The 18,372-nt window shown below is 47.2% G+C and overlaps 1 protein-coding gene across 1 annotated transcript in view; it reads right to left on the reverse strand.

The window, feature by feature from the left end:
* The window catches only part of SHANK3 (SH3 and multiple ankyrin repeat domains 3), a 352,775-nt gene that overhangs the window by 124,664 nt on the left and 209,739 nt on the right, over positions 1–18,372 (reverse strand). Inside the window, exon 16 of the mRNA XM_035335012.1 lies at positions 17,815–17,928. Coding sequence (XP_035190903.1) covers positions 17,815–17,928 — 114 coding nt within the window. The remainder of the gene's footprint in view (positions 1–17,814; positions 17,929–18,372) is intronic.

Raw genomic sequence — 18,372 nt, forward strand, 5'->3', positions numbered from 1 at the left:
AGCCATTCCATGGAGATGTATACAGATTCCCATATCAGAAGTATTTCTAGGAAGTGCCATCCAGGGAGGTGCAGTTACTATGAGTTAGGTCAAACAGGGACCTCAGCAATGCCACCTCCCTGGTGTCCAGTAGCTACCAGCAAGATTTAGATAAGACATCAGGAAAAACTTTTTCTCTCAAAGAGTGGCCAGGCGCTGGAGCGGCCCGCCCAGGGAGGTGGTGGAGTCACCGTCCCTGGCAGTGCTCAAGAAGCGTCTGGACAAGGTGCTACGAGGTATGATTTAGTAGCTTAGTGGGTAGTATTGGTGATAGGAGGATGGTTGGACTTTCCAACCTTGTGTTTCCATGACTCTATGATGCCTGCCACACGTCACTTCTCTCCGGGCAGCGCTGTCCCCTCCAGGAACAAAAGCCATCTGTGTTGTGCAAGAACCCCAGGTGTCCCTTCCCCATTCACGTGGGCCACGGCTCTGTTGGCACCACAGGGAACCGACTGCATTGGCACAGCACAGGACAGACATTTTTACTCTGCACACTTGCACAACAAATTGCTGTCCCACCATGCCAGGGAACCCCAGCTCTGCAACCAAGTGCTGAGAAAATACAGGGTAAGCCAGAGCTATACTCACAGCTCCAGGGAAAAGAGGCAGCTTACAGACAGCACGGGTACCAATTAAAGATGACGAAGACAGCAGGGGAGAGCACTTACTGGCACCAGGCACAGCAAGGGAAAAATGGATGCAAGTTTTGTCTGTCCGCCTGTGAGGTAAGCAGTCAGGTCAAGCCTATTTCTCTGAAGCAGATGGTGCCTGCTTTGAACAGTTCAGGAATGTCAGAATCGGGGCTATCTAAACCTTATTAAGACCCCTTCATGTTGGGCTTCTCCAATTCTTCACTTTCCCTTTCTTTTTGTTATTTTTGGAAAAAGAAAGTCACCTCCTGCTTCTCTTACATCCCTTGATCTGTACTTACTGATCTGTGCTTTGGGGACATCAAGGCAGCAGGGAGCACAGGAAACCTTCACTCTTCATAATGAGCTTTCAGGAGATGGGTTGTGTACAGACGTACCCCAGCCATAATGTTAAGGTGTGACACGACGGATCAGCAGCTTCAGTTTTGTAACTCAGGCTCCAAAGTACCATTTCACATTTGGCTTGGCCACAGAGGATGGTGTCACTGCAAGAACTGCAAGAATTCCTACCACAGCAAGTCAGGGAGAATCATGTGTATTTCTGCCTGCTACTCCTCAAACTTTACACTCCTACTGCAGAAGGAAAATATGCACATCACACCAACTCCCTAAGAGGAGCTGTGGGGAACAACGGCCGGAGCTGGGGGTGGTCCTCGAGTTTTAAGCATGAGAGCTGAGGAGCCAAAAGGCACTGCTGCTGTCTCGTTCGGATCTGGCTTGGGAAAAGATGGGATATTACTCTAGGATTCAGTAACAAGGAACAGGAGCACTGTTAATATGGCATCCTCCAACCTGGGAAATAATATGAAGAGCGGGTGGGGAGGGAACTTTATGCCTGATATAGATGAATAAGATGTTGCTGATTCGTTATGTGCCAAGAACATGGTACAGCTGCAGAGGGAAGACAGTGGAAAGATTGCATCAGTTCTCACTCAGGGCGCTGGTAAAGACCTGGCATTGTTATGGCCATTGTTCTTCAGCTTAATCCTTGGCACCAGATGCACCAGCTTCAGGACTGGGGCTCTCTCATTCCCCACAGTGACTTAAAAGACTGCCTGCAGAGGAAGGCTCTGAAGAAAGATCTTTCAGGAGCGCTTCTGGGAGGCTTTGCATGCTGACAAACAGCAGTGGTCAGTGCAGAGCTCTGAACAAAGACTGTGCTAGCAAAGGCTTCTTTCTTCCCCTCAGCTGAGGGAGTTTCAGAATCATTACTTTATTAAGCCTGGGGAACATAGCAGCCATGAATTTTGCCTAATCTCTTTTCGGAGCCTTTAATCTCCACCCACCGCTGCAAAGAGTTCCACACAGCGTGCAGCTCTGGAAGTGGTATTTTGTTTTCTGGAGTTAAGGGACAGTCAATGAAATCTGTCAGCAAGCTTAATTCTCACATGAAGGCAGACACCAAGAACTCATTCCAGTTCTCCATACTTTCTCAGAGTCCCATTATGTTCTCCTGACAACCCCCCCAACACCTGCCTCTCTTTAGTTCTGTCCTTCCTCACCTGGAAACTACCTTGTAGCCTACCACTGGCAATCTGCACCTTGTATAGAGCCTGCATGCCTATTTCCATCCTTTGCTTTTTTTGCTTTTTATATTTCAACTAGTTATATAAAAGAAGCCTTAAAAGCTTTTGGACAGCCTAGGCACAATATATATCAACCCTTGTACCAGTGTTTCTTGACTCCTTCAAAGACTTGTAAGACATCTAGTGGACTTTCCCCTACAAAGGCTTGAAAATGAGGAAGAGTCAATAAAGTGTCATTTTATTCCAGTTTTCACTAATTTACATGATGTAAAAAAATCTTGGTATCCCGGCAGTGGTGCTGACCTACTACAGTAACAGAAAAATAATGCAGGTCAGACTCTGTAAGCAATACTTGTTCTTTCCATATACATAGAAGAGATCATGCATACCGACTCCCTAGTTTCTATTCTAGTGATTATACAGGAGATGCTGAACAACAACTACTAGAGATGAGTACCTTCAAATTAGCAGTTCTGGGCAAGAGTTCTTAGTGAGATCCTTAAGGGATCCTAGCTGATGATCAATCTGGACATTACATTTTCAGTAAGCCTTGGAAAACAGAAGCAACTGAGGACCAGAAGTCTGAGTCAGTGGCAAGTGTTTAAAGGATGAGTGGGGACAAATGCAGTTATGGCATGGAATCACAGAATCATTTGGGTTGGAAGGGACCCTAAGGCCCATTTAGTTCTGAAACCCTGACATGGACAGGGACACCTTGCACTAGACCAGGCTGACCAAAGCTTCATCCAGCCTGGCCTTAAACACTTTCAGGGATGGGGCATCCACAGCTTCTCTGGGCAACTTGTTCCACTGCCTCACCACCCTCACAGTAAATAACTTCTTATATCTCATCTAAATCTCCTCTCTTTTAGTTTAAAACCATTCCCCCATCCTATCACTACCCTTCCTGGAAGAGTCCCTCTCCAGCTTTCTTCAGCCCCCCCTTTAGGTACTGGAAAGCCACAATGGGGTCTTCCTGAAGCCCTCTCTTCACTAGGCTGAATGCCCCCAGATCCCTCAACCTGCCTTCAGAGGAGAGCGTTCCAGTCCCTTCATCATCTTTATGGCCTCCTCTGGACTCACTCCAACAGGTCCATGTCCTTGTGCCGGGGACCCCAGAGTTGGACGTAGGACTCCAGGTGGGGTGTCCTGAAAGCAGAATAGAGGGGGAGAATCCCCTCCCTCACCCTGCTGCCCATGCTGCTGGTGGTGCAGCCCAAGGGATGGTTGGTTTCTGGGCTGGAAGCACACATTGCTGGCTTGTGTCGAGCTTCTTGTCAACCAACACCCCCAGGACCAACACCCTCAGGGCTGTTTTCAATCCATTCTCCACCCAGTCTGGATTTGTGCTTGGGATTGCCCCAGCCCAGGTGCAGCACCTTGCACTTGGCCTTGTTGAACCTCAGGAGGTTCACAACAGGCCCACCTCTCAGGCCTGCCCAGGTCCCTCTGGATGGCATCCCTTCCCTTCAGCGTTGACCCCACTGCTCAGCTTGATGTTATTAGCAAACCTGCCGAGGGTGCACTCAATCCCACTGTCCATGTTAATGACAAAGATGTTAAACAGCACCAGTCCTACGACTGTCGAGGTACATATAAAAGCCAACAAGAACTTGTGATTAATTATTAATTTGACTAGATTGCTCATTTTTATATTACTCAAGTGGGTCACCTGGAATGTAACAGCACTGCTGTATCATGCTTTATCTTTGAGTGCACAGAGCAGATCTAGGTTGCTTGGAAGAAACCTAACCCTAACCAATGTTCTTAACAGTGAGACACCTGGCCCCAGCAGCACCATGCATGATATGCAAGTTCCTCACGTGGCTAATGGCAAGACAAGCACTACTGATGGCCTCTAGAGGATGACTAGGACCACGTCAATTTGAACTTGAGCTGCCTGCACAAAACAACTTCCTGGAGCAAACTTCCAGGACATTTTCACACGCACACACTTGGGGGCTGAGACTGTCCAGCCAGCTTTGAGGACAGGCACCTGATCAAGAGCAAGGTCTCTACCCTCAAGTATTTGGTTAACTTCATTCACCAGCTACCCAGCACCCTAAAGCTGGACAAACACATGCTGCAAGCGACAAAAAATTAAAAAAGTTAACTGAGAAATGCAGGGAACTAGATATAGAAAGGATTTGTATCCATTTCCTCTAAGACTGTTGAGCTCAGAAACAGTGGGAAATGCATAATACAAAAAAAGAGTACCAGAAGATATTAGAAACTAAAAATGATACAGTTGCTTAAAAAAGACAGAAATTCTAACTCATTGTGTGAGCTAGTATCAAATACAGTACTGGAAATGAATAAAATATAAAACAGACTGAAACAAAAGTGATCATAAGACATTAACTACTGCAACTTACATAGTACCAACAGACAAAGCAGAAAATTTACAATACTGGAAAAAAGAGCCAGCAGTCAAACATCCAGATGGCAATAAAAAGGGCTGACTCGTTTCAAGACTTCTGAGTTAGGCACAGACAAGCCTGCATTCACCATGTGGTACCAGTGCTTTGCAGCAATGAGAGCAATGCGGACTTCAGAATTAACATTGTCCCTTAGAGTCATTAGCCAGAATTTCCTCTCCTCCCAGGCTACAAGCCACAAGCAGCAGCAATGCAAGTCTTTGTTCCAGGGCGTCTGTTGCTCCTCATACTCTGCAATGTCAATAAAACAATTCTGCTGAGTCCGAATTCTTTCTGTAGGATACTAAATAGCCTTGCTTTTTGTTGTCCTTTTTTCTGTTCCTTTAAAAAAGTAATGCTACGGACTTCCCCCCCCCCCCCCCCCTCCCCCCTTATAAGCCTAAACAAATAAGCCCAGAAGAAACCACTTCAAGCAACTGCCTTGTTTATATTTCAATTTCCTTTGAATTCTGAACAGTTCAAATGTCAGCCTAAGAGTGCTTTAAGACAACTGCATCCTTACTCCTTGGAGACATAGTGCAAGTGAGATAAATGGGCTAAGAGTGCTAGAGCACTGCTAAGAGGTTCATAAGTAACTGTCACAGAAATCTTGGTACTTTGTACTGTTCCTTGATACGTTCTGCTTGACCTCAGTACTCCCACAACCCTCACTTAAGGAATGGGGGCGTTCAGTTCATGCCCAGAACATTTGTAGTTCTGGTGGTTTTACCCTGCTGGGCAGCTGAAGTCCACTACAACCACTCTCTCACTCCCCCTCCCTGGAAAAGAGGGAGAGAAGAAAGTACGCTGGGAAGAAAAACACTCATGGGTTGAAACAAGGATAATTAAAGGGAAAAGGAAGAGGGGGGAATAAACAAACAAACAAAGCACAGAAGCACAGAACAAGAGAAAATAAATTACTCTTTAATTCCCATCAATGAGCGATGTTTGGCTATGTCTCGGGAAGCAGGGCCTCGATACACACAGCAGTGGTTATGAGGACTTCTGCCCTCCCAGACAAGAGCCCCTCTCCCCCCCTTTTCCCATGTTTTATTGCTGAGTGTGACACCACATGGTATGGAATATCCCCTTGGTTGGTTTAGGTCCGCTGCCCTGGGGATGTTCCTTCTTCACCTCCTGCCCACCCCCAGCCTGCTGGCTCTGGGGGTTGGAGGAGTCCTGATGCGGTGCCAGCAGTGCTCAGCAGCAGACACAACCCCGGTGTGATACCAGGGCTGTTCTAGTGCCAGTGCTGTCCTAGCTACACCTGCAGAGCACAGCGCTGTAGGGGCCGCTGCAGGGAAGGTTAACATCCCAGCCAGACCCGGTACAGCACTACGTAAGCCTGCCCACTGAAGTACCCATGATAGATGCATGTTTTTGCTAAGTGGTCAGATCAGTATGCAGTGTTCTGTTGTCAGAAATATTACGGGAAAGTTAATCTGGAAATAATCTAGTGCCAAGACTTGCAAGTTCTTGGTGGGGGGTGGAAATGAGCAACTTAACATGTATTAGCTTTAGAAGCTAAGCAGCACTTGGGATATTCATAATGTTGACCTTTTTTCTTGACTGAAAGAAAAGGCTGCCAGCTGAGTACCAGATTAATTAAAATGAGGAGGAAAGTTCAGAGAAACAAAAGGGATCAAGGTTAAAGGCAGCACAAACAGAAAAGAAGCCTACCATGAGAAGCAATATATTGGATACAAGATCAGTCTTTTGGAAGAAAGTCAGAGAAGTGAAAAAGAAATTAAGGCGATTTTTAGAACACTGGTGTAAGTACGCAGAGGACTCGTTCCCACCTTGTGTACAACAAGAAATACACATCAGAGGGGAACGCAGTTCTGCTTGCAATGCTGGTTGGTGCACCGGGCCCAGAGGGAGATGAGAGGTTATCTGAGCTCTTGTTAGATGGTTTTAATTTGCACGCTCTTCCAGCAGCAGCTGGCTGGCTTTGTCAGTCAGTGCTCTATAATCTACATCGCTATTGTTACCAGGTCTTCAGCTGTCTCTGCACATGCTCCTATGCATTCATGTGCTGCTGCTCCCGTAACTCCAGCCAAGACAGTAGTCAGCTGCAGAAAGCTGAGCACGAGCTTCCTAGCCAGGCATGAGAACGTTCTGGTTCCCTGTTCTGATAGGGAATTGTCACCTTACTAGTGGCAAAAGGGGTAGAGTCATTTCTCTCCAGCCAAGAGACCACAGTAAAAGCAGATATATCTATGTATTAACAAACAGGAAACAATTTGAAGCTGCAGATCTACCCTTACCACCACTTAATGTGAAAGTGAATGGCCACAGGGACAGCGCAGGAAGCTGTGACAAAAAAACAAGGTACACAACGTCCACTGGCCTTGCCTCGTGGAGCACCAGCCATCCCAGCGCTGCAGGCAGGCACGACTTGTCTGCAGTAAGCGCCCGCTGGCCGCTCCTGGCTTTTGCTCCGCTCGCTCCTCATGCCCTAAGCCCCAGCCTCCTCCAGGCTGCCCAGGCAAAGCCGTGGAGCACACTGACCTCCTGCTGGCTCACACACAACAACGCGGCAGCCGGCGGCCAAGCAAGGAAGGCTTCAGTCCAGCTCCAGTCCAGCCCACGCTGGAGTCTTGTTCTCAGGGACCAGTAACTGTACGGCCTGAAGGAGGAGACCGAGCTCAAAGCCAGCAGGTGACACAGAAACGTTCCAGCAGGACAATTTACAGTGCTTGAGCTGCCCCACAGCTGCACCCCACTTGCAAGCTGCCACACAGCATCCTCCGAGCGAGCCACCTTCTGGCTCATCACCCTCCATGGGCGCCCGTTGTGCAGGGCTGAGGTGCCGGTCTGCTCCCGGCATGGCTGCAGACCTCCAGCTGCCCACCTTCTCACCTAGCATTCTGCAGCTCCGCATTGAAGAGTTAGAGAAGAACAACAGGCACCTTTCTTGCACAGCCTCCCAGGGCTGGGCTCCACATCCGACTGGAAGCCTGCTCTGCTTTGACTCCCAGCTTACTGCCCCAAGGCAGATGCTTCCCCAGGAGCTCCTTCCCCTCACATTGATCTCTCAGAACAAAAACCCACTCAGAAAACCCGCAGTGAACAGACCCAGTGCTCTCTGCTCAGCCACGGCTTCTTGGCAGCTGTTGCAAGTTTAGCTGATGTCTTTTACCCTTTTACCCTTCCCTTTCTGCTGTCCATACTTCATCTCCTAGCGCAGTCCTCCTTAAAAAAAGCAAGGTATTAATTAAAAGCAATGATTGCTGAACCAGGGCGTCTGTTACAAGCTAGGTGGGTGCTACGTGCAAATCACTACAACCAAACCAAAGAGACACAAACCATACAAATGCCCCCTGGGGCCACCAACAGCATCTCAGCTGAAGGACTACAATTCCACATCAGCCTACCACACCATCCGTTCTCACTGTGGATGAGGCTATTATCACCAATTAGTTCAGGATGACTCCACTTTCACTTTAAGATAAAGTTCTCCAGAGGAGGATCACCCCGGATCAAGGCAGACCATAACCAAGAAAATGAAAGAAAAGTTGGCACAGATAACTCATCCCTTCATATGCAGGCCACACAGAGATAAGTTATGAAATGGACACCACAGAAAAACAAGGCGACCTCCCCAAGGGCTGGAGCAGACCTCCAAGAGGAAGACAAATTTACTGCAGGAAGTTGGAGAGCTGTAACTCATGAGGGTACCAAAATCCTCCGCAATCCTCCCCCGCCTCTGCAACCTACGCATTTGTATCACCGGAGGTTGGCAGCAAAGAGAGTGAAGAACAACAGTGCCCTCTGCCCTAAGCAGCAGCCAACAACTTCTGTGACTTCCCATCCAGAGCTCAGGCAGCAGGACAGAACTGCCCTGCTCTCCAGAACAGAACGGAGCTCGGCGTGGGCTCTGGCCACCGGTCGAGGTCCAGACAAAGTCATGACACAGAACTGCCCTTTTGGCACTGAAGCCCCAACACGCATACAAACACTTCATGATCTTCAGAGACGGTGTGCTCTGGTGTCTCCAGTGTACTGGGACAGAAAACACTTCCGACTCCACTAAACACAGTGGGAATGGATTATTCAGGAATAGCGACTGTAAGGACTTTTTAATTCCCTTACTGCATTATTTGCTCTTCTGATATCTACACTGATTAACTTCACCATGATGCTCTCATTATTAAACTTGTAAATAATGTGAAGTATCCAGCAATTGATATTACAATTTCAAACCACTTCTCACAAACTTGTTTCTTGAGCAAGCAGTGGTTCAGCCTCCTAAACCTCTTTTTTTTTCCCCACAATAGGAAGAAGCAGTAACCCTTCTACTACCTCCACTGCTACCCAGAGACACCGAGGAACTAGCCAATACCTTCCTATTGGAAGAGAGAAACCATCCCAATCTTAAAAATATTTTTCCTTTCCCATAAAAAGAAGGGATGAGAAAGACTAAGTCCCCTAGGAACTCTGTTATCGTGGTTTCATAATAGCAGCTGAGGTGCTGTGATGATGGAAAACAATTGAAAATCTTGCAACAAGCAAATGGGCAGACAAGCAGCAATAAGGAAAGAAGTTTCTGCCATTGCATGCGAAGCAGACAGTTCACCAGACATCAGTGACCACCCTCATCCTTCTACAGGAATCAAAGCAAGATAAAAAGGGAAAACTCTAATAAGAGCACGCTCGTGCCACAGTTATTGTGTACCAAGGACTAACATAGCCCTCGGTCAGTCCCGGCCTCACATAACATGATCTCTGCAACCTAGACCATGTGCCCTGGTCAGCAGCAGCAGAAACCCAAGCCTCCCAGGTCCCTGCAGCTCTGTCTCTTTACCTCCCAAACGGTGAAGGCCCAGCCATCCTTCTGCAACACCCGTCCTGGAGAGCAATTCTGCAATGCGCCCACCTCCTGGTCCCGTAACTGCCTGAACCAGGGGCACTACCAGAGCATCTCATGCCTCCTCTGCTTTAGAGGGAAGGGATGGCTCTGTCCCTGAAAGGCCAGGGAGCAGCCACCGGGAAAAAACAGACCCAGTAGCTTTGTAAATGCTCTTTGGAAACAGCCTAAGTCTGCAAAGAATTTCCTTTGCATTTCTCTCCACAAAGACAGATTTGTATGTGGAAGCAGATTACTAGCAGAGTGTCTGCTAGAAGAGATGTTACATTATCTCCCCAAACAAACAAAACTCGAGAGAGGCAAATAGCAAGGTGATACCAAACAGTCTTGGATTTCTACCAAGGCCAGGTTCCAGGCTTGATGTGCACGGGAGAGCTTATGCTCCGCTATCACACCTTCTCCCAGTCCACGTACTGTGACAACAGGCGGCTTGCACATATGCATTGTAAGCATTTGGCACATTCTGCTTCACACACCCGAACTTGTCCTTTAGTTTGAGTTATCATTCTTCAACGATCAGCGAGCTCTGCATGGCAGGTGAGTTCTGTTTCACTGCTGCAATTAGGCGGGGGAGAGTCAACATTTACCACAAAAGGTGATTCTGAAAAATGCAAGAGAATGAGGCCAGGGAAGAGAGAGACAATAAACAGCTTAGGGTGAAATGACCCCAAACTGGACACACACACTTCCATGGGATTGCAACATCACAAGGTATGATAAATAAACTTGCACTTTACAGTGCCAGGATCCAATCCCAAGCAGATGGCTATAACCAAATATTCCTCTTCAATTTTAACCAGAGCTTCTACCCAGACCACAGTATCAAGACTTCTCTGTGATTGATCGAAAGCTAGAATGAATTTTGTTCAAAGCAGAGGCACAGGTATTTCAGTGCCAATTTCAGCAGAAATATGTCCAACAAGTAAAAAAACCCACCTAGGTTTAAGAAAAAACAACAAAAAGCTTACATTTAATTCCATATATTGCCAATAGCCCTAGCCACATTACTGAAATTTCTGTGCACAAGTTTTACATGTCTGGAGTCCCTCAATTCTCACCCAAGAAGGGATCCCATATTCAGGGTTTCAGTTCCTTAACAAAAACACGAAGCCTGCCCGCAGTGTGAATTTCTCTTACTAGAGCAGCCAACTCCAAATAGCAGATGTATGCACGTGGGGAGCACGAGACCACTGTGAATTCAGTGTCCTGGGGACAGCGATCAGAACGACAATGAATTTCAGATCAGATGTTAACAACTCCTTATGCTATAGCACGAACACCTCCTATGTGCTGGAAACGCACTGTACGAGACACCCTAGACTCGTCTGCCTCCTTCACAGACGTTACTCTATACGTACAGCCATCGCCTAAACCACCAACACACCTCTTCCTGTTGCTGCAACAAGTAAAACGTTAGCTCTCAACAGAAAATCGTCTCAGTAGTTCAGTGCAAGATGCTGCAGTTTCATCCTGCTACACCAACTCATCCCGCTTTTCAAGTAGAATGTCCTCAACTCATGTGATGTCACAAGGAAAATTAGCAACACATTCCAGTTTTCTTTTGGCCACAGCTACTAGTGAAAGCATTTAACAGATGAAACCATTAATCAGCTAGTGACAGATGACAAGCTTCTAGTGCTCCCCCACACTTCCTCCACCTTCAGGAATAATTTCCCACGACACAGTTAAGCCCTGTCCTGAAATCCAAAGAAGCGGGGATGATATTTCTTTAGCCAACACAATCAATCACCTTTAGCACAAAAACATACCTGGATAAACAATGTTCTGCCTTACTCCTTCTCTCATCTTCCCCATCTTTTTTTTTCCCCTTTCCTTTTTTTTTTTTCATTCCTTTCCCTTCCTTTAAAAACAATCTTAAAAGCTTTCCAGCCGGTCAGAGCAGCTTAGCTCAGTTGCCCCACGCACTCTCTCCACCCCAGACCTACTCTCACCTCAACAGCAGCCTTCACGAGCGTACCAGTAGTTTCATGTAATGCCAGTACTTACAGGGGGCTTACAGGAAGGCTGGGGAGGGACCCTGTCAGGGAGTGTGGTGATAGGACAAGGAGTCATGGCCTTAAACTAAAAGAGGGAAGGTTTAGGAAGAAATTCTTTACTACGAGACTGGCGAGGCACTGGAACAGGTTGCCCAGAGAAGCTGTGGGTGCCCCATCCCTTGCAGTGTTGAGGGCCAGGTTGGATGAGGCTTTGGGAAGCCTGGTCTGGTGGGAGGTGTCCCTGCCCATGGCAGGGGTGTGTGTCTGGAACTAGATGATCCTTAAGGTCCCTTCCCACCCAAGCCATTCTATGACTCTGATTATTTCTTTCAGAACATTGGTGTCCCTTGTTTGTTGGGGGCCACGAGGGCAGGGCTGCTCCCAAAGGGGAGGAGGGCTGGGAAACCGGCCAGGGCCTGAGCAAGGCAATGAGGGCAGACCCAGGGATGGTGGCCAGGTCCAACACAATGTCCCAACTCATAGGGCAGTGTAACGGCAACAGGTCAGGCCTCAAACAAGCTAGAAAGCCAATCTGCACTTGGTGTTAGGTCTAATGATCACTGGTCAGGTCCAGAGTGACAGGGCAGGTCTGAGGTCAAGCTGGGACATCAGTCCGTGGGTCACAGTCTGGATCAGGAGGGTGCCAGGCTGTCCGCAGGCATGACTATGGCTGAACTGGAGACAGGACTCTTCCAACATAGCCTGGGGCTTTCAGCCCCTGCCTGAACTGAGCTGAAGTAGAGCTCCTGTGCCCATGGGCATGGGAGGGAGCCCCACGTGAGGCTGATTGGGGACATGAAGGCACATTAGTGCCGTCAGAGCCCAGACATCGTTCTCCCCTACCATCAGTGTCAATTCTGCCTCAGCCTATCCATCCAGCATCCTACCCATTTTGACACTCAGGCAAGTGTTCTGGTAGATCTTGAGCTTTATCTCATTAACTTTGATCTTATCTCATTCTCACTGCTTAACAGCTCTACTTCCTCTTTCTTCTCTTAATATTCTTAATATTTAACTTAGCTGTGTTTTTGGCAAGTTGCATGTTATATTTATGATTTCAGATTCCTCTATATGGATTTCTTTGCAGATGAATCCTAGTCTCTGTTCTTTGAGCGCTTTGCTTATCTAGTTTCTTTCAGACAATCACATTTGGATTCTCTACCTGCAAGATTTCTGTTCTCCCTGGAATACATGCTAAAGATGGTTTTAATACCATTGACTTAAAATATTCACTTTAAATTCCACCTCTGTTTTAACTTGCTGAAGATAGTCAATTCCATTTACTTCACTACATTTGTCTTCATCGACTATAAAAATCTAGACTCTACCCTCCCTACCAAAGTATCTTACATTATCTTCATTTCAAAGCAATTTAAAGGTTTATGTTTCAGTGCTATCTCTGCTTCTGCACAGTTTATGTACCACACGTACCTCCCATCCTCAGCTTCCCCGTTACCTCTGCCTTTCCCTAAGGTGCCTGTGTGCTGCTCTGCCCTGTTCTCGCCCCTTGCAGCTGTTATACTTACTGAACCACTTGGTTCAGCTTCCTTCCCTCTGTGCTCAGGAGCTGGTATACGCTCATCTCACCAGCCACCACCAACTTCACTAGCAGAAAAGAGTCTCTTTTAAGAGCAAACTGCCTGCTTCAATGCTTTCACCTGTCCACCCAACTCCTCTCATGTTCCTTTAGGCAAAGCTACATGAACACCTGATTTTCCCCTTGCTGTACTAAAGCTAGCAACACAGATAACAGCCTATCCAAATCAACTCCCTTCTTTCCTTGGTTTCAAACCACTTTGATCTCTGGGAGACCAGATGTGGAGGCAGAGCCCCTTCATGGAACATGCCCTCTGAATGCTTTCAGTGACTGAACAGACGGTGACTTACCAGCAACTCCAGAGACCACCACCACCTGCGTGTGCCTGGGGCACCTCCAGGGAAGGTGCTTTAGTTCTAGCAGATGCCATGCTTCTCCCTTCCTTACTGATGATGCACACGAAGCAGCTCATGCTCAGGGACCTGGCGCTCTCCAAACCCCAAACTTTATGATTCCTGGGGTCATACTATGAGCCCGGGGAGAGGAAGAAGCACGGGAGGGGGACGTACACATGGGCACTTACAGAAAACCTCTTTTTCTGTTCCATTTTAGTCAAAATCCCATAGTCTTTCATTGTGTGAATACGTATCTTCCAACATCACAGGGAGACAGATCTGCATACTCTCAGGTACTGTGAAGGTGCTGCCCACCCGTGGTACACCACATCCCCTGGAAATGCTCCACAGCATTTCTACAAGTATGAAACTGCTTGACAAGCAGGAGTGGGAGCACATTTCCTCCAGTCCCAAGATCCACCAGTGCCTCTGCTCTGGGAGACAAAGATATTCCTCCCCAGAATCACAGATGCAGCTCGAGATCTGGGAGACGCACTTCCACTGCCCAAAGGCAGATCTATGGGATGGTCTCATAACGGACTCAGAGATGGGGAGACTTGACTGGGTGGTGTCTGCAAGCACGTTCTTACATCTACAGAGCTCAGACTAACAAACAGCCATGAGGACCAACTGATGATCTTGATGCTACATTGACAGAAAGACAAGGCCTGTTTCAACCACATGGAAAACAGATTAATTCTCTGACTCCAATACAAATGTCACACCACTTAAAGTACACGTAGGCTATGGCGTTAGAGGAGATGCTGTCAAAGAATTTTAGTGTATAACGATGGGGCTGATGACTAGAACCTGCATCTCTTGGGATATCATAATGCTGTAAGAAAGATCACCTTTAGGGAAAGATGACTGAAAGCAGATCTCTGACTCAGTAGGGCCATAAGAAATGAATTCAGAACCTAAAGAGTGAGTTATTCAGCAGAGAAATTATGTTTAAGCCCCCCAGAATTTTAGTTCCATAGGAAAAGAGAATATTTAAGGAAGACTTCACTGGGAAGTGAGAAACTTAAGTTTCTCCCTTGGGGCTGCAAACTGAGGTGGGCGACGGGATGTCCTCCTTTTAACTCCACAATCACTGCAGTGTCTACAAACTGTGGTCTGAGAAGGAAGCTCTGACCTAGAGGTACCTCTACAGGAGAGCATGGCTCATTGAGACAGATCAACATGCAGCTCATGGCCTTTTCCCTCAAAGCATGAACAGACGTGCAGGTTAAAGGAACTTCCTAATACCGTCTCTAAAATGTCAACCCTGGAACTTGATCTCTGAATTTTAATGAGGATCACAATTAATTTCCTTAGCTACTCTCAACCTTGTAAAAGTCATCTTCAATCTGTCCCAACAAGAGTCTAGTCAGATACCTGCCATGTAGCCCTCCTCCTTTCCTCAGTCTGTAAACACAGCTGGAGACACCTGCAAGTTCGACATGGCTTTGTTCCCCAGCAAATAACTGTCAGGTCAAAGCCTTTTATAGAGTCACAGAATCATCTAGGTTGGAAAAGACGTTCAAGATGGTACGTCCAACCATCAATCTGACCTACCAAGCCCCATCATTAAACCATGTCCCTTAGTGCCATGTCCACACATCTCTTAAATACCTCCAGGGATGATGGAGGATGCGTCCCCTCCAGGGATGATACCTCCAGTGCAGCAGGAGCTGGGAGGGGACAGACCCAGGACAGGGCGAGAAGCTGAAGTCTTTGACTTAGTGTAAGCACTGCTCTGCAACAATTAAAGCATCCGTGTGTTATCAACATTCTTCTCATCCTAAATCCAAAACATAGCATCCTACCAGCTACTGGGAGGAAAATTAACTGTATCCTAGCTGAAACCAGGACACTCTACCACTTCCCTGAGCAGGTTGTTCCAACACCTAGCCTCTCTCTCTGTGCGGAAATTCTTCCTGACATCCAACCTAAACCTCCCTGGCACACCTTGAGGCCATTTCCTCACATCCTATCACTTGTCACCTGAGAAAAGAGACCGACACTCCTCGCTGCAGCCTCCTTGCAGGTAGTTGTAGAGAGTGATGAGGTCTCCTCTCAGCCTCCCTTTCTCCAGGCTAAACAAACCCAGTTCCCTCAGTCACTCCTCAGAAGTCTCGTTTTCTAGTCCCTTCAACAGCTTTATTGCTTTCCTCTGCAGATGCTCAAGCAACTCCTTATCTTTCTTGTATCAGAAAGCTCAAAACCGAACACAATATTCAAGATGGGATCTAAACAGTGCCATGTACAAGTGGACAGTGCATAGCCCAGTCAGCTATTAGGCTATACTGAAACTCATAAAATAGACCCTTCTTCTTTGGTCTTGAGGGCAAGCGGCAGAAAAGCACCATGCCCATATAGCTAAACTACCTTCTGTGCAGTTATGATGGTGTTATCCAAGCTACCTACTGCAAACAAACTGTCTGCAAAACTGTACCCAAGCTTTGTCGGGAAAAAATAAAAACTGGCAGAAGCCAAAACCTTATCAGGGGACACACTAACCAAACAGCATGGACAACTGGAGGAAAACGCTCACGCTTCTGCTCTAGTGCCTAGGGACCTGTACTATGGACCTGGACGTTTCACTACACAAGTTCAATTTAACACGGACACGGAGCATTCTTTAAGAAAACACACAGCAAACATGAACTTCTAGACAGAGGAAGGAGTTACCACATTAACCACTTAAACCACATTGATAAGTGTGCTCTCAATTTAGCATCACAAAGGGACAGGGCAAGTGGCCCTGCAGAGTACAGCTGCAAAGCAAGTATGAGAGGGAGGAAGGTGGAACCCCCTCAGTCAAGTCCCAGCTCATCAGCTTTAACCACCTCTGGAAAAGGAGGAATATCCCATTCAAGTCTTTATTGTCATCAAGTGCTTCCCACCAGCACAACAGAAATATTTGTTTCACTTCTAAGGGATACAGAGTTCAGCTGAGTTTGTAACACCGTGATCAGTCAGGAGCCCTCGCTGCACAGGACTGTGAAAAGGCAAAGGTGTCCATGACATACACTGAAGCACATCGGAAGATAAGTAGATGAAAGAAAACAAATGAGCATCGGGAACTTCAAGTGAGCTGGAACTTCAGACAGGTGGGCGAACATCTGAACTAATTGGGAGACTGAGTGGAAGAAAACCTTTGCTGATTAGACCCTGCAGCATGCAGGTCCGTAGTGCCACCAGCGGAGCACCACTCCCACCTTCCACAGCCACCAGACCCAGGTCTCAAGGGCACCCAATACACTCCCCACAATGACTGATGTGCAGGCATCCCAAAGCACACCACCTGCCACGTGGTTGTCAGAGCACACGCAGACTTTGTGGCTCATTTATAGCGTCCAAGCATCCTGGTACAGAGAGGCCTGATGGTGTGTACTTACACATTTAAAACTCTCAGGAAGAACTAGGATTACTGTAAAGATATGACTTGAAATGGGAACAAGCTTCCAGAAACTGATTAACACTTCTTGTTTTGCAAAGTTGGAAACTTATTTTATTAATTTTCTCTTCTATTACATTGTTTCCAACTCCACAATCAAAGTTAACTCTTGCTTATCAGAATCCAGCTGTGTGAATATTAAAGCTCATTTAATGTGCAAAGTGAACTTTGCTGAACTCAAGTCAGGGCCACTTCTCCTCTCCTGTAAGTAATAAAGCGAGAAACAAAATCTGGATGTTCTCCTCAGTTGCGTTAGACGTGGACAAGTTCAGGTCTGCCAGAAGCATCTTCTCAGCTTCTCAGGCTGGGAGAGAAACACCGCCCAGGCAGCTGTCAGGAAGCTGTGGTGATACAGCCCACAACAGCAGGAAACCCTGTTAGTTACTGTGACCTCCAAGAGCACCATATGTTTGGCACGTGCAGTTCACAGCTGCTCCAACACTGCTGTCCCAAGGGCTGCTGCCCTCCAGGAACAGCCAATACTTGTTAGCTCGTGACTGGCACTGGAGATGGAGGGTCAGAAGTGCTATGGCTGAGTCACAGCCATTTCTAGTATTTTTGAACCAGAACAAACATGTAAATTACTCAAGATCTATCTAGTGTTTTCCTTTGAAGGTTCCTACAATGCACTGCTGAGTTTGAGGTTCAGACCGACAGTCACTGCATCACCGCTAAAACCTCTACGAAACGAGCTGATGATTGCTGTCCTCACGACGGTACCACGCCACTTACATGAGTCAGTGCCTGCTACTGGATGTTAGTGCACGCAGCAGAATAAGCTAACACCCCGAGCAACACAGTTCTTAAGTTGCATTCATCACTCACTGGAAAGAACAGGCAAACTCCAAGTGTGAAGGAAATTTAAAATTGAGACTTCTGAATTTCTGGGGCTGTTCAGTGCATCTGCGGAGAGACATTCTGATCTAAGAACAGCTTACCTTGCCGTGGATCATACTGTCGCATCTGCACCTCCTCAACACATTCTGCTGGGAACCAGCCAGTCCTTCCTTTCACGGTTCCTTCCCAAAAGCCACCTTCGCCAATACTCAGCACTGTGGGAAGAAACAAACAGGTGAGTGAGAACAAGGAGCGCTCAGAAAGAGGGAAGGCCAGAACAGCCGTCCTATAGTGTTGAGTCAGCGGAAACATGACAGAGCAGAGCACAGAAAAATTTCCTGGGGACATGCATGGTCTAGAGGAACGAAGCACCTCGAGGAACTTTCAGAAGGTTTTATTGTCCACATCAAGTAGAAAGAAAGCGTAGAGAATGGCCTCCGTGTGGCCATGCGATGGGAACATGAACGAGTAGACTCGCACCAGCCGTTGTTTGACCAAGGATTGGTGACAGAAGGACCAGACCTAACACGGGCTCTGTGAGACAATTCCCAGGAACATGCTACAGACTGTAACTTCTTACATCCTCAGAGCAACAGAGAAATCACAGCTATGTGAGGAAAATGAGGCGCAGAGAGGGAAAGAAATTGGGCAATGACAGA

The sequence above is a fragment of the Oxyura jamaicensis genome, chromosome 1 (assembly GCF_011077185.1).
Source record: "Oxyura jamaicensis isolate SHBP4307 breed ruddy duck chromosome 1, BPBGC_Ojam_1.0, whole genome shotgun sequence".
NCBI classification, from domain to species: domain Eukaryota; kingdom Metazoa; phylum Chordata; class Aves; order Anseriformes; family Anatidae; genus Oxyura; species Oxyura jamaicensis.